This window comes from Cetorhinus maximus, chromosome 22 (assembly GCF_964194155.1).
Source record: "Cetorhinus maximus chromosome 22, sCetMax3.hap1.1, whole genome shotgun sequence".
In the NCBI taxonomy this organism is placed as follows: domain Eukaryota; kingdom Metazoa; phylum Chordata; class Chondrichthyes; order Lamniformes; family Cetorhinidae; genus Cetorhinus; species Cetorhinus maximus.
The window spans coordinates 53,108,479-53,125,821 of record NC_135900.1 but is presented as its reverse complement, the minus strand read 5'-3'; the positions used below and the strand labels follow the sequence as shown (position 1 = coordinate 53,125,821).

Genomic DNA, 17,343 nt, shown 5'->3' with positions numbered 1-17,343 from the left:
AAAATAATAAAGGAACTACATTGTTTTTACATAAACCAATTATATCAGTTGAATAGTTAGGTAGGATCAGGGGTCATATTTATAAGTTATGTAAGGGTTGAGCTAGGATGGATTTTAGGTGGTTCTTTTCCCGGACAAGATTGGATCTGTGGAAAAGGTTGCTGGCTCATACAGTACATGCTAATTTGCTGTATTCCTCAAGAGAGTTGGGACCTTTTTCTAACTTGGGGAAGAGATCGCCATGTACAAGAGGTAGGTACCCTGTAAAGTAGAGCAGGATCAGTATGATAGGTTAGTTTCAATCGCTTAAAGGGAGTCAGAGGATTTTCCCACTTTAACCCCTTAATTGGATTGTTTTTAATCTTGGTTCCAGGTGGGTAAGAAGTGATTATATTATCAGGCATAGGGCATCACAATAATATGGACTGGCTGGTCTTTACTGTCTGTCATTTTTATTATGTTCATGTGGTAGTATGATTGCCAGGAGAGTTTTCAGCTTTTTTCATCTTTCTTGCCCTGGGTAAGTTCAATATGCTAATCGAGTGCTAATACTGTCAGATGGATTTAGGAGGAGGTGGAGGTGAAGCATGAGAAACAACAACAGTTACTGAGTGTGTCAGAATTTAGGAGGTGAAAGAGGTTGCTCATAAGAGGTAATGCACAGTAAACGAGTGTGTAGGCCAGGAGTCTGTTATTCTGGATCTATCACAGAAACAGGATTATCAGCTTTGTGCAAGGCACCCAGGCAGCTGTCATGTTGCTTTTATCTTCTAACACTCAACTATTCCCCTAACATTTGGCTCATCCAAAAGCATGACAGGATGACAGCTGGGGGACAAAGGATTCACCTCTGTGGCTCATGACACCCAACAGCAATCTCATCACACCTGAGCAACACAGATATTATCAAAACCATGGGATCATCAGGATAATGATTGAGAACACATGCTCAAAATGAGTTCAGGGTGTTTAGACAGGCCTGGGGGCTCTGCAGTATGCATCATAAAGTGTCTTTCGCATCGCAACAATGTCCTGCGTGATGCACAGCCTTGCCATACAAAGAGACCTGCATTTGGAGGAGTTGCAGCAGATTTTATTGGGTGATGAAGGCCAGAGTAATGGTGAGGAAGCAGCAGAAGAAGAGGGAGTATCGCCCCAATGACTTGCAGCAAGAGATGCAAGATATTGAGTTACTTGCTGTGGGATTCTAGTGATCAGCTATTCTTCTGCCCTGAAAACTTATACATAGTCCTCCAACAATTCTTGTTATGTCTGTACTGCTCCCTTGATCCTGCATTAAAGAATGCTTAAGCTATTCATCCAACTTTGTACCAATGACATTCAGGTAATGCAGACTCTGAAGGTGCTATAAAACTACATTGCAAACAAAGGGCCAAATGTTATTGTGTTGAATTTAATTCACAACACTAATTAATTTCCCACCCAAGTATCAACCTATACTATCTTATAGGAAGGTTTACAAACTCTATTTCTCCACTAGTGATGCTCCTGTAGTAACCTCAGCAAAGGTGGTGGAAGACTGCCGTTGCTCATTTTGGAACTCTTGACATCTTATGGCCAGTGACTTGTCCCTTGCCTGTGAGGGCCCAGCTGCAGACTGCTGCACCCCATTTGCTGTGGGGACAGCCTGGCCCAATTGACTTCCTGGTACAATGACGGGTATTGTATTAGCCCATCAGTCATACTAAAATGAGCCTTAAAGTTAAAATAACCTGGGCCTTATGCAACTGATATCGGAGGACTTAACTGCTTGCCCTGCTCAGTCAATTCCACCCATCCTACCTGAGTTATAACTGGAGCTTTGGTTTACGATGCACTCAGGGAATCCAGCAAACCTCACAGGTACTTTTATTTAACTTACCTAACCTGAATTGAACTGTTTAGAACTGCCCTCTAAACATCAAATTTTCAACTGTTCGGGCTGAAGATGCTGTGTAGCTTTGCATGAAATACGCAAATTAAAAATATGAAAATACAATCAAATAAGAAGCTGCAAAGGTTTCTTTTGCATGATTAACTTTGGCCGAGTCACCAAATGGACTACTGAAAACATAAACCAGGGGTCATGCCTCAGGCTTCTAGACTACAGAATGATGTTAGACAAAAGTGCTAACACGAGGGTTGGTTCTTCAGGATTTCTCTTTCATTGTGCCATGTGTCTCTTTTTATTTTGCTGCAATACATTTTCAAGTCTTTTGAGGTCACCAGGGACCTCCCAGTAGGGTTGAAAGTGGTGTGGTAATACAAATGTGAACGGAAATAGGATGACACCTCTGAATATTTTTAGAGTGTTTCGCTACTAGTGTTATTCAGGAAATGTGTTTGCTGAGAAGAGCTGTCAAAGGTATAACTTGCTGAAGTCACTTTTGTGAAAAACTGTTCAATAGCACAGAGCAGAAAATGGATCGGGTTATTTGTTTCAATGTCGCAAATTCACAAGTTGTTCTCACTGGTAGGTAAATTTTACAATGTCTGCACTATGGTGGAAGTTGAAATAGTAATCCATTTGAATATTTTAAAATTAATACTACTACAAAATATGCACAAACATGCGAGAGCAATTTTGTTAAAACATGAAATGTAATAACGATCTGTTTCATTTTCCCATTGCAAACATTGTTAACACAAAAAGTACAATACAGTAAATGATTTAGCTCAAGTTTTTATGGTTGCTGTATTGTGATAAAGTAGATGATTTTACAACAGCCTGATGATTGAAATTTTGCATACTCTATTAGCCATGGTAAAATTGTGTTTTAGGATACAGTTAAGTATCCAAACATTTATAGAAAATGGATCATAATTAGATAATTTGTCATATATTTATATAAAGATGTAATAATATAAAGAAAAACGTGAGTGAATCATCTGGTCTTGTAGCATACTGTTTTGTGCTGCGTTTTTTCATATCTCAATACCATAGAGTACAAAAGCCAGGAAGTTATGCTAAACCTAGATAAAGTAATATTTCGACCCTGGTGGAGTATTGTACCCAATTTTGGCAGCATACCTTAAAAAGGATGTTTCAAAAAGAATTTGGAAAGGACACAGAAGACGTTTACTAGAATCGTTCCAGGGACGAGGGATTACAGTGCATGGACAGGCTGAAAAAAGCTAGGGTTTTCTCCTTAGAGAGGAAAAAGTTAAAAGGAGATTTGAGAGAAACTGCTTAAAATCATAAAGTGTTGAGATAGTGTTGTGATCCTGTTAGAGAACATTAACATTTAAAGAGTAACTGAACACCCTGTAATTAACTGACAAAACTACACTAAAGATTTCACTTTTAAAAAAATTATTGTATACAAAAAGAAATTAAACAAAGCCCCTCTACCTTAGTACCATAGCTTATGAACACTTAGGCTGTAACCCAATTCTACTTGTTACTTCCCTCAAGAGTTCCCTTATCTTACGAAATCTTTAGGGACCAATGGAAAGGCATGCCACAGCCCATGGAAGTCGCATTAATTTTCCTCAGTTTTCCATTTCAAGGTAAGAATCTATGGAGGTCTTTCCCTTAGCTTTTTGATGACATGACCCTCCACCTTTTCTTTACAGACCTCAAGTATGTGCCTGCCTCAACTCTTTGTTTGCATTGCCGCCAGACACCCAACTGCCTTTCCACAGCTTTCCTGTTAACTTATTTCTGCCACAGGGCAGAATCGACCCAGATTTGCACTAAGTGCAGTAGCAGGCAGGTAAAACGACGTTTACCCACTGGCCACAATGGCAGCTTTTCACGCCACATCGTCCCAAACTCGCCATATTAATTATGCATTCCTGGGAAGCATGCCATTTCCTTGGCGGGCAGGTTCTCATTCGCCCACCTTGCCGCTTCAGCATGCTGGGCGCCATATTTAAAGTCCAGCCGCATGCACACCTCTCAGTGCTTCCAGCTTGCCATTGCTGCAAAGAAGACATGGCCCTGAAAGGCAAAAAGACTGCAGCCCCTAGGTTCAATGACATGTCCCTTGAGCGCCTTCTGGATGCAGTGGAGGCTCACCGTGATGTCCTCTACTTCCACTCTGGCCGCAGATGGGCAGCAACCTCACTAATCTAGCTTGGGAGATGGTGGCAGTGGTGGTCAGTGCCAATGCCCTGCAAAAGAGGACAGCCATCCAGGGCCGCAAGAGAATGAATGGTCTCATCCTTTCCACCAAGGTAATTCACTCTTCTCATCACTTTCAACTCACACACTTACAAACCCATCACACATCCACAGGGATCTCACACCTCAAGGGACAATACCACTCATTCTCACACACACCCTCACACCTCCATCCGTCTCATATCCTCTCGAACTCGTGTTCTCACCCTGTCCATGGCTCTGCTCACCACACAAATATTCCTCACAGTGCCATGTGCCCTGCTCACACACTCTCCATCTGTTTTCATGCAGGAGAAGCCTGCTCACATCAGCAGGGAGAGGTCCCAGACCAGAGGTGGAGTGGCCCACATTAGGCCCCTCACTCACTTTGAGGAGTGTGCCATCGCACTGACTGGTGAGGACATGGACCTTGCCCGCGTTGATGGTGAGGTTGGTGGTGAACACCCTTGTAACAGTCCTGCACCACCTTATCCCTCTATCAACGCAGATGTGAGTGCTCTCTCTCCTGCTTTTGATTCTGCTGCCAAGTATTACTTATCTCTACTTTGGTTCACAGGGAGCTCTGCCAAGCAACTGACACCCTCAGCCAGCCAGTCTCTCAGCTCCATCCACGTCCTCATCTCCAGCCAAGAGGATACTTCCTCCATTGAAGAGCTGGAAATAAGCAGCCTGGAAGACCCATTGCAGCGCTCACCCACACCCTGCACCAGCGCAGAGAGCAGGCTCAGGTTCACAATCTGGTGCTTGCCACACGGACACATGTCCGCAGCAGCAAGAGGCAGGTTCGTGCAAACTCCCTGGCACTTGGAGGACAACTGGGGATCAGGCATCTGTGAGGTCTGAGTTAGATGATGAGCCTCTAGATTTGGCCTTCCAACTCATCCTGGAGAATCAGCAGAAGGTGTGGGAACATCACACAGAGCAGTTGGAAGCCCTCAACAGAGTGGCACGCGAGTCGGAGGAGTGCATCTGCCTGCCCTGTGAAGTGGTGCTCACATGTGCATGTATGGAGGTCTCCATGGGAGGATGGTGGACACCATGGAGACCCTGGTCCAGCAGAACATGGAGATATGTGCATACCTGCACTCCATCAGGAAGCCATGGATGAGTTCCTGCAGTGGCAACGCAAGAGGGAAACGGGGCACCTCGATATCCCTCCAGGTGCTCCTTCCCCTCAAGGAGTCAGGCTGGGGCCCCTGGGCACCCGAAGGGAGAAGGAGTGGCAGATGGACACCCCTGGGTCATCCACTCAGGAATCTCAGAGGCTCTCCCCTCCTTCTCCCTGTGAGCCCTCAACCTCATCCTCTGTTACTCCAGAGGGAGCAGCTGGCCAATTAGTAATTCTGGATGGAGAAGTGTGTGTTTGGCAGGGCCTTTCGGAGCCCTATACAGCACTCTCCCACACCTGCGGATCTTTCACGTATCATACTCACCTCAGAGCCTTGAGTATTTTGAATGCTGCCTGCTGGGGTTCGCATTCAGTTGTCCATTTGAGCTGACCTGCACCTCCACCCACCCAATGATCACACTCCCATGCAGCACCTGATCTCGCCCACCATGACTGTCATTTTACTTTCGATTTGGACAGCATGGTCTGGATTTGGTTTCTCGTGCACTTCCCCATTTTTTTTCCCCTGCCCCAGTCACCCATTTCTTTTCCTCCATCACAGTTGACCCCCCAGCATCACCTTCCACTTCCCCTTGATAACCTACCAGCCACAACACTTTTCCTTTGGGGATGTCTAGGTGAATGTGTACAATCCCTTCCTTTCCGAAAATCCCCCCCCCCATTCACATTAACCTTCCCGACCTCCTCCCTCCCAGGGTCCGTGTCTGCCTCCAAGGCCCCACCAACAACCCTTGCCGCCCCTTCTATCACTACCGTTGAACCCTCACCCTACCGCCTCATTCTGCCCTAGGTTATTCTCACCATTCCCTCATACCATGCCCACCCTCAGTTCGCTCCCCAGGAGGCAGTCATGGACCCATAAGACCCCTCCCTTGCACATTCACCTGGACATCCCTCCCACTCCAGACCCCTTCCCACCCAGAACCCTTTCCCCCCACTCTGGTCCCCTTACCCCCCATGAACTTCTTCCCTCCTCTGGACCCCTTTCCCTCTCCAGAACCCCCCACCCCCCCCGGACTCTCTTTCTCCCCACCTCGCTTAGTCCCTCCCCCTTCTGACTCCCTCAGATACCTATACTTCTTCCGCCACCCTTAGTCCTTCCCCCCTCCCGACCCCTTCCTCCAGACTTACTTCTTCATCCAGCCTCACTTCCTCCACCAGCCTTACTCCTTCCCTCTTCCTGACTCCCTCAAGCACCCTCACTTCTTCCTCCAGCTTTACTCCTTTCCAATTCCTTCCTCCACCCTTACTTTCTCCACCCGTACTCCCTCCCCACTCCGCACTGCTTCTTCCCACTGAACTCCTTACCTTCTCCGCACTCTTTCCTCTCTCTGGACCCTCCCCTCTCCACACTTTTTCCTCCCCAAGGACTTTCTTGCCTCTCCACACTCCTTTCTCCCACTGGACTCCTTCCTCCCTCTGAGCTCCTTCCCTTACACCTTTCACCCCCTTACACTTACTTACCTTCCCAGTTGCCATCTTCTCGCCCATTACCCCCTACTCCCCCATACCCCCTCCCACCCCAATCTCACTCCCCCAACATCCTCAACCCCTTCCTGCCAACCTCACCCTCCCGACACCTTCATTCCCCCCTCCCAACCTCATCACCCCTGACACGTCTTCCTCTCCCAGTCGATCCTGGACCACTTTCTCCCACCCCCCTCGACCATCATCCATTGTTGGCATCAACGGTGACTCTCCAGCTTCCATGAGCTGCAGAGCCATGCCCATGAGAATCCACCCAGCATGCCATGGACGCTCCTCCAGGATCCCGTTGCTGTCGAGCTTCAGATCTTCTGCTCCTTGGATGACCGCAATGTGAGCAAGGCCCTGGCAGTAAGTCCCAACTTCTGTATGTCACAGGTGTCAAGATGTGTCCTGCGCCCGCGTGTTTTCCCACTGACTTGGGCGGATGATCCAGTTTGGGGGGATGAGTCCGACGGGCTGGCCTTATAATGATATGCTGATGTATTACAATGAGGTTCTCGATGTCTGATGGCGGGGAATGCGGCCCACAATCGATGGGCTGAGCGATTGATAACAAACTGGTTTCACGACATCGTGAAACCGATTTTTAGCCTTCTCGCCATATTGTCCGCTCATACCACTGAACATGCCCAACGCCAGCGGGCACGGAAAAACCCGGCCACAATGCTCTGTGAGGATCACTGTAGATTTCTCCCGCTAGCTGCAGGCTCAAGCAAATCTTCCAGGTGCTTTTCCCTCACAAAATCCTAACTGAGATAGAGTGCCACCTGCATTCCACACAGTGAACAATGAAGTTAGCATTTTCTCTGCTCAAAGTGCAGGCCTAACTGATGAGCATTTATTTTCTTTGGCTTTTTCAACTCAGCAAGTTACACTCTAAATCTAGACCAAAACTGCAACTGCCTCTGTCTGTTCCCAAACTGAACAGCTTGCTTAGCAAATGCACACAAATAATAAATTAAACAAAAGAACCTCCTGATCAAGGCTCAACCCTGAATCATTATCTCTATGGCAACATGGTATGCTTTGGAATGGATCAAACAGAAATGCAAATAAATTATTTTACCTTCAGTACAACTTTTTGATTCTGTAGCCAAAATGAATAATTTCCATTTCTAATGGAGTTTTACAACACACTTTCCCAGATTTCTAGCTTTTAGCTTCTTTTATGGAGATAATGTTAGACACCCTGGCTCCACCAAGAGGTCCAGAAATGGGTCACTCATTGTTTAAGTCTTTTTTTAATCTCAATTCTGACCTTGTAAGATAAACGCAGGTTAATTAAACCTAGACCTGTTTGATTTGCCTTTACATTAGGATCAGTTCTTTAACCAGACTTTTCCATTTAACATTTTAATTCCTAAAACTAGAAGCTGTATTCTAAAGCATATGAACTATGAACTAGATTTTTGCAACAGTAGAGTGAATAAAGTGAAACTGTAAGATCTCCTTATAGATTCATTTTTGGTGGGAAGAACAAGGAAAGGCAATATAAAATAAAGGGTACAATTCTAAACATGGTGCAGGAACAGAGAGACCCGGGGGTATATGCACACAAATTGTTGAACGTGGGAAGACAGGTTAGGGAAGTGGCTGAATAGGCATTCAGGATCCTGGGCTTTATAAATAGAGCTTAGAGTACAAAAGCAAGAAAGTTAATTATGAACCTTTATGAAACACTGCTTTGGCATCAGTTGGAGTATTGTGTCCAATTTTGGATACCACACTTAGGAAGGATATGAAAGCTTTAGAGAGGGTGAAGAACTGGAATGAGGGACTTCAGTTATGGGGTAGATTAGAGAAGAGAAGATTGAGAGGAGACTTGATAGAAGCATTCAAAATCATGGGTCTAGAGAGAAACTGTTCCCATTGAGAGAAGGGTCGAGAACCAGAGGACACCAATAAAAGGTGAATAAAGGTCATCTTCTCACAGCTCAGTGAAGGCAGCCGCACAAGGGGAGGACAGAAGAAGTGCTTTAATGATGTGCCAGGGCCAACATGAAGCAATGCAACATTGACACCAACTCCTGAGAGACCATCATTCTGGACCAAACCAGCTGGCGGCAGAGTCTGGGGGAACGATCCCAGCATTTTGAGACCCAATGAAGACAAAATGAAAAGGGGAATCGAGAGCAGCCATGACCTGAACTGATAATATATGACCAGACATCCCACTTGACAACAAATGTCTTACAAGCCATAAAGTCTGCACATCCCGAATTGGCCTCATCAGCCATCTTTGGACTCATGGAAGACAATCATCCTCAAGAGTAAGAGATGGCCAATAATGATATTAGTTACAATTGGATAATTATCTGAAAAGGAAAGAAATTGCAGAGCTACCTGGACAGGTTGGGGGAGTGGGACTAGTTAAATTGCTCTTGCAGAAAGTTGGCATGGCCTCGACGTGCCATGTGCCCTTGCTGTTGCCCAGGCTTGTGGCATCCAAGTTGAGATGGTACAGTCAGTAGCTGAAAGTCATCCTCCAAGGCCATCTCCAGCCTTCTCACTGAAAGTCAGGAGCTTTCTATCAGCCATACTGCAGTCACTGAGGTAACACTGCATAGGAGCCCCAGGTGAAGGCACATAGAAGGCGGGCATTAAGGGAGTGCGTGAGGTTAATTGGTTGAGTTTTGTATGTAAGATGGCATAATTTCGTTTATAAATTTGATTTGGAATGTTTATTTTGTGATGGCTTCTATTTTCACAGTATGGCCAATTGAACATTGAGGTATTCAGTGAGATAGCGAAGGTATGGTGTGAGTCTGTAGATGAATGGTGGATTGGGGCTTCAGTTACTAGTATTGCAATCAGATGAATTTCTTCATGGCAACCGGGGCAAAAAGGGGCTGTCAATGTTGCCTCCTCTCTTCCTCCTCCTCCTCCTCATGTTCCTGCCTCTCAGCTGCTCACCATGTAGTTGGTGGCAAGAGTGTCCCCTCAATGTGATGAGGTTGTGCACCATGCAGAGCACTACAGATCTTGCTTCCATCCTGCAAAGTACTTCAGGCATCTTCCAGAGCGGTTCAGGCAGTGGAAGCAATGTTTCAGCACACCAACCATCTGCTCTATCACATTTCATGTGGTAGAATGGTTTTTTGTATAAGTTTGCTACCCATGTGTGTGGATTGTGCACCAGATTCATGGGTCATCTCACCATCTGATAGCCCTTGCCCCCTTTGTCTGCCATGGTGGCTCAAATGCAGCAGATCAGTGGGCTGCCACAGAGTAAAGGCACCATGACTGCTGCCAGGATGCCAGGTATTGACCTGTATGATTTGCTGCCCATGGTCACCCACCAACTGATGTTGAGGACGTGGAATCGCTTTCGGTACTAGTAGATAGCAGTGTTGACATGCACAATGATGTGTGTGCAGTCAGTGACACCCTGCATATGAATAGGCTGCCATCCAATGAAGACATGTGCTCACTCCACCTTCATTCTCTAGCAGGAGAGATGAAATGTTTTTATCTTTCTTTGGATAGAGAGGCTCAGGCAATACTGGTTGGAAAACTATGAGATGTTGCAAATATCTTCAGCTCCAGTCAGGAAGGAACCAGAAACTCATAACTTCATCATCATGGCCACCTTCAAAGCCACTGACAATGCAGTCCTCACCTTGCTCTGAGGTTTCAGTTGTAGCTGCGGCAGGTCATAGATTTCAGTGAGCACGTCTTTACTGAAGCATAGCCGGCTCACACATTATTCCTTGCTGAAGTTCAGAGAACAGAATTGAACACTGAGCCTCCTGCTGAGGACCTTTCTCCTCTTCCTCTGTCTTCCAGCAGCTTGTCCTGCTCTGTGTTACCACTCTTCATTCTCCCAGTCATGCTATACTCTAAAGGGAATGCTGATTGATAAGCTGGTTAATCAACTGGGTTGTGCAAAAGCCTTGAAGTCAGCAAAACATCCTTAAACACCTGGTACATCACTTTGTAGATTTTTTGTTCATTTTAAAGCCTCACCCACACCCAAACCTATGAGTTCCTGTGTTAAAATTCCCTCAATGCAGTCTGCTGGTGTTATTTATCAGTTTGAAAAATCAAGAGCCTCAAGTGATGTGTAACTCATCAGTAAAAGTGTTAATTGTTCACCAAGAAGCCTAACATTCCAGATTACTTTGTGCACAAGTTCATGTAAACGTTGATAGAGAGAAAGAGCTTACTTATGGAAGATGATTTTTGGAATGCTTGCATGTCTCCGATGAGTCACCATGTGTAGACATCCACTTTGTTGTTTTTAAAGTCTGCATACCACAAGAACTAGCGCTTGCAAGAGTCAGATCAATTAGTAGCGCATCTTCCAGAAGGCACAGGGGCTTCCACATTCTCCGAAGATGAAATGAAACAGAGGGATAAGGGTTAACTTAAGAGCAAAAAGAAGAATATGGATATTGAAAGCATCTGCAACTTGTCATGCAGAGTATGTGCAGTGAGAGACGTTAGAAAGAACAAATAGGATGAGGTATGAAGAAACCATGTACAATGTCTCTTTCAGTGCTGCCAGTCACTATGACTTTGAACCAACCCTGTCCCATGACGGCAATCACAGAATTGTTACAGTACAGAGCCATTTGGCCCATCATGTCTACGCCAGCTCTCTGAATGAACGATTCATTTAGTGCCATTCTCCCGCCTTCTCTCCATAACCCTGCACATTCTTCCTTTTCAGATAAAGTCTAATTTCCTTTTAAATGCTTTGATTAAACCTGTCTTCACCACATTTTCAGACAGTGCATTCCAGAGCTTAACCACTAGCTGCGTGAAAAAGTTTTTTCTCCCATCGCTTTTGCTCCTTTTGCAAATTACTTTAAAACTTCTCGTTCTCGATCCTTTCATGAGTGGGAATAGTTTCTCCCTATTCTCCCTATCTACCTGTGCTGGCCCCTCGTGATTTTGAATATCTCTATCAAATCTCCTCTCAACCTTTTTTTCTCTTAGGAAAGCAGTCCTAACTTCTCCAATCTATCTTCATAACTGAAGCTCCTCATCTCTGGAACCATTCTTGTGAATATTTTCGGCGCCCTCTCTAGTGCCTTCGCAACCTTCCTAAAGTGCGGCACCTAGAACTGGACAAAATATTCTAGCTGAGGCTAAACCAGTGTCCTGTACAAGGTCAACATAGTTGCCTTGCTCTTATACCCTATACCCCTATTAATAAAGACTAGGATACTTTATGCTGCATTAACTGCTCTCTCAACCTGTTAAGGAGTCAATTACTGCAGTAAGGAGAGATGATACGTTAGAGGGGGCATCGAATGAAGCTTTGTGCGTAGAGCTTAGGAATAAAAAAGGGGCAACCACATTGTTAGGTGTTTATTATAGACCCCCAGATAGTCAGCGGGAAATTGAGGAGCAAATATGTGCATAATTTGCACAGGTGTGTAAAAACAATAACAATAGAGTAATTATATTAGGTGATTTCAACTTTCCCAACATTAATTGGGATAGACATAGTGTTAAGGGCTTGGTTGGAGTGGATTTCTTGAAATGTGCACAGGAGAACCTTTTAGCTCAATATATAGAGGGTCCAACAGGGATGGCGTAGTGCTGGACCTAATTCTGGGGAATGAAGTCGGACAGGTGGCTGAGGTGGTGGTGGGGGAGAATTTTAGTGATAGCGACCACAACATGGTACAGTTTAAGCTTGTTATGGACAAAGAAATAGACAAGTTGCAAACAAATGTTTTGGATTGGGGGAAAGTGGATTTTAGTAAAATAAGGCAGGATCTGGCCAAGGTAGGCTGGGAACAGCTACTTGTGGGGAAATCTACAGAGGAGCAGTGGGGGGGAGGGTACAGGTTCAACATGTTCCCTCTAGGGTGATAGGAAGGAGTAACAAGCCCAGAGAACCATGGATAACCAGAGATATTCAGGATACGATGAGAAGGAAAAGAGAGGCTTTTAGCAGGCACAGGGGAAGTAAATCAGCGGAGGCATTAATGGAGTACAAAAAGTGCAGGGTGAAGCTTAAGAAAGCAATTAGGAGAGCAAAGACAGGATATGAGAAAGCTCTGGCTGGTAAAAGTAGGGAAAATCCCAAGATATTCTTTAAATATATCAATGGGAAGAGGATAACCAGGGAAAGAGTAGGGCCCATTAGGGACCAAGGGGGCAATCTTTGGGTGGAGCTAAAGGACATCGGTAGAGTGTTGAACGAATACTTCACCTCCATCTTCACCCAAGAGAATGAGGATGAAGGTGTTGAACTCGGGGAGAGAGACTGCGAGGTTCTTGAGCAAATTGATATAGGGAGTGACAAGGTGTTAGAGGTGTTGGCAGGCTTAAAAGTGGACAAATCTCCAGGTCCGGGTGATTTGTGTCCCAGACTGCTGAGGGAGGCAAGGGAGGAGATCGTAGGGGCTCTGACCCAAAATTTTAATTCCTCTCTGGCCACGGGGGAGGTGCCAGAGGACTGAAGAACAGCTAATGTGGTTCCGTTATTTAAGAAGGGTTGTAGAGATAAGCCAAGGAACTACAGGCCAGTGAGTCTCGCGTCAGTGGTAGGGAAACTATTGGAGAAAATTCTGAAGGAGAGAATCTATCTCCACTTGGAGAGGCAAGGTTTGATCAGAGATAGTCAGCATGGCTTTGTCAGAGGGAAGTCACGCCTAACAAATTTGATTGAATTTTTTGAGGAGGCGACCAGGTGTGTAGATGAGGGTAGTGTAGTTGATGTAGTTTATTTGGATTTCAGCAAAGCCTTTGACAAGGTTCCACAAGGGAGACTTATAAAGAAGGCAAATGCACATGGGATACAGGGTAATTTGATAAGGTGGATTCAAAATTGGCTTAGTTGTAGGAGACAGAAGGTGATGACAGAAGGATGCTTTAGTGACTGGAAGCCAGTGTCCAGTGGCGTACCACAGGGATCTGTGCTGGGTCCCCTATTATTCGTCATTTATATAAACGACATAGATGACTATGTGGGGGGTAGGATTAGTAAGTTTGCGGATGACACAAAGATTGGCCAGGTGGTGAACAGTGAGGTTGAGTGACTTGGGCTACAGGAGGATATAGATGGGATGGTCAAATGGGCAGATAAGTGACAGATGGAATTTAACCCTGAAAAGTGTGAGGTGATACACTTTGGAAGGAGTAATTTGACAAGGAAGCATTCAATGAACGGCATGACACTAGGAAGTTCTGAGGAACAAAGGGACCTTGGCATGTATGTCCATAGATCTCTGAAGACAGAGGGGCATGTTAGTGGAGTGGTGAAAAAGGCATATGGGACACTTGCCTTTATCAATTGAGGCATAGGTTACAAAAGTAGGGAGATCATTTTGGAGTTGTATAGAGCCTTGGTGAGGCCACAGCTGGAGTGCTGTGTGCAGTTCTGGTCACCACATTATAGGAAGGATGTGATTGCACTGGATGGGGTGCAGAGGAGATTCACCAGGATGTTGATGGGATCAAACCTTTAAGTTATGAAGAGAGGTTGGATAGACTTGGGTTATTTTCGTTGGAGCAGAGAAGACTGAGGGGCAACCTGATTGAGGTGTACAGGATTATGAGAGGCATGGACAGGGTGGATAGGGAGCAGCTGTTCCCCTTAGTTAAAGGATCAGTCACAAGGGACATAAGTTCAAGGTGAGGGGCAGGAGGTGATGTGAGGAAAAACCTCTTTACCCAGAGGGTGGTGACAGTCTGGAATGCACTGCCTGGGAGGGTGGTGGAGGCGGGTTGCCTCACATTCTTTAAAAAGCACCCGGATGAGCACTTGGCACGTCATAACATTCAAGGCTATGGACCAAGTGCTGGTAAATGGGATTAGGTAGGTAGGTCAGGTGCTTCTCAAGTGTTGGTGCAGACTCGATGGGCCAGAGGGCCTCTTCTGCACTGTGTGATTCTGTGCAACCTTCAATGAATAATGCACATATACAATCAGTTTCCCTGCTCCCTCACCTCCTTTAGAGTTGTACCCTTCATTTTATAAAGTATCTCCATATTCTTGCTACCAAAATGAATCACTTCACATTTCTCGTTAAAAACTTTGAATTTCATCTGCCACTTTCCTGCCCATTCAATTAACTTTTCTATATCTTTTTGAAGTTCTACACTATCCTCCTCATGGTTCACAATCCTTCCAAGTTTCATATCATCTACAAGTTCTGAAATCATGCCATGTACACCAAGGTCTAGGTCATTAATAAATATATCAGGAAAAGCTAGGATTCTAATACTGACCCCTGCGGAGCTCAGCTGCAAACCTTCCTCTAGCCCAAAAAACATCCATAAACCACTACTGTCTGTTTCCTGCCATTCAGCCAATTTAGTATCCATGCTGCTGCTGCCCCTTTTATTCCAGGAGCTATAAGTTTGCTTACAAGTCTTATGAAAGGCATTGTATTGTTAGGAAATAGAGGTGGTTTAATTAAGTTATATTTTGTACTTGTAGGTGTTAGGATTGAGTTTTAGCTTTAATGTTTAATTTTGATTTGTATTTCTGTATCAGTGTATTAAGAAAAGGTCAAATTGAGTTTTAGTTTCATTTTAAAAGGTGCCTGTATTCCTAATAAGCGTTTTACGACAGTTGCAGCTAAGTGAAACAAACAAGAGTAGAGAAACTGGGTTATTGCCAAGCAAAAGGGGCCCAGAGGGGCAAGTCCCTCCCACAGGCACACACAGAAGAAACTAGAAACAGCATTTTGATTTAGAAGCTGTTTGAGTTCAGTGGTTTTGAAGGCAGTTGCCAGGAGAAACTGGAGCGCGAAGGGGACAGATAGCCAGTCCCAAGGTAAAGAAAAGACCCAAAATCCAGGGGAGTGGAATAGGAGAAAGCCCCAAGCAGACCTTTTAGTCAAAGGAAGGTCAGGAACCTGGATAAGTTAAGTTCAAAGTGAGGGACAGAGAGAAAGGCTCCAAGGTTCAGGTTTAAAGAGACAAAAGCTGCAGAAAGCAGATTTAAAGTAAGAACAGCTTGCAAGAGGTAAGAAGGTCTAAAGAAACAACTGAAGGTTGCTATGGGCATGTGAAGCAGTGGTGGACTGTTGACAGCTGAATCAGTGAGAGAGAGTGCGTGGAAGAAAGTTTGAATGCATGTGGTGACCCACGGGAGTAGAACATCAGAAGGAGAGTTCAAAACCCTGGAAGTGAACCCTTGCGGAAGGCGCCTGAGAGAAAGCGTCGGTTTGGGAGACGATTCCGAGGCGAGTTCTTGGAGAGTGGAGACTGGAAACCCTTGTGTGAAAGACGAAGTTCAGTGATACTGGTTGGCTCAATGTGTGACAAGCGTCTGGGGGGAGCTGAGGAGAGATCCATAGCATCTGTCTGGAGTAGCATCTGTCACTTGGTTTGAGAGTGTGGTGTGCCTGAACACAGGTCGCTTATTGGTTTAGATGGACTTTGTACTTACTGTGAGCATTAGAGTATAAGATAGTTTTTGTAACTTGTGTTATATTTATAAATCTGTATATATCTGTAAAGGTATGGTTGTGGATGAAGGAGTATTGTAATATAGTTCATCTTTTCTTGTTTATTAAATGTTTTATACTTTTGTTAAAAGTTCATTAGCTGACACCTGTGACTCTGTTCAGTAGTCCCTCTCCACGTATCTAAACAAACAAATAAAAGTTAGGGTCTATCAAGCTGGGTTCCACCCTGGGATCAGGCTTGTCCAGTGGTAACCTCAATTGTGGATCATAACAGTATCAAATGCCTTTTGGAAGCCCATGTACACCACATCAACAGCATTGCCCTCATCAAGCTTCTCTCCTACCTCTTCAAAAAACTCCAGCAACTTCGTTAAACACAGTTTTCCCTTAAGAAATCCACACTGGCTTTCCTTACTTAACTGACATTCATCCATGTGACTATTAATTTTGTGCCTAATTATTGTTTCTAGAAGCTTCCGCACCACCGAGGTTAAACTGACTGGCCTGTAGTTGCCGGACTTATCTTTACACCCTTTTTTGAACAAAGGTGCAACATTTGCAATTCTTCAGTCTTCTGAAAGCACCCTGAGTCTGATTAGGAAGACTGAAGAATTATGGCCAGTATCTCTGCAATTTCTACTCTCACTTCCCTCAGTATCCGGTCCTGGAGCCTTACCAACTTGCTAAGTACAGACAACCTATCCAAAACCACCACCTTATCAATTAAAACCTTTCTAGTGTCTGAATTACCTCCTCTTTTACCAATGCCTGGGTAGCATCGCCTTCCTTGGTAAACACAGATGCAAAGCATTCTTTTTTTTTTGAAAAATATACTTTGTTCATAAAATATCTGGGAGAACATTTCAAAATCACCATCACAAAAAGTGCAATCAGATTCAACTTTTGCACATGGATCACGAGGTGCATCAATACAATCAATGAATATTACAATAATTTCAATATGGTCATTACAGACAATCAAACAATGGTATTGGAGTTATCAACATACATCATGTTGCACTCTGAGGTGCTTCAATACAATTACAATACAATTAGTATTCAATGCATACATTCATTGTGAGCTGTGCAGCCCGAGGGGCTCTCAACAGTTCCCAGCCCCTTGGTGCACTATGGCAGAAAGGTCTTAGACAGCGACCTTTCCCCATTGCGCCTTTGTGGCAGCTGCCCCAAGCTTTAATGCGTCCCTCAGCACGTAGTCCTGG

The 17,343-nt window shown here is 44.8% G+C and overlaps 1 protein-coding gene across 3 annotated transcripts in view; it reads left to right on the top strand.

Annotated features, from left to right (window-relative positions):
* The window catches only part of LOC144696699 (FYVE, RhoGEF and PH domain-containing protein 4-like), a 428,322-nt gene that overhangs the window by 188,136 nt on the left and 222,843 nt on the right, over positions 1–17,343 (top strand). Inside the window, exon 1 of one of the 3 annotated variants that reach the window (XM_078568321.1) lies at positions 2,329–2,473. The exons of the other annotated variants lie outside the window; for them this stretch is intronic. Within the exon in view, the coding sequence (XP_078424447.1) occupies positions 2,422–2,473 (52 nt within the window). The 5' untranslated portion in view covers positions 2,329–2,421. Of the gene's footprint in view, positions 1–2,328; positions 2,474–17,343 lie in introns of those variants that run through there. 3 annotated transcript variants of the gene reach the window in all.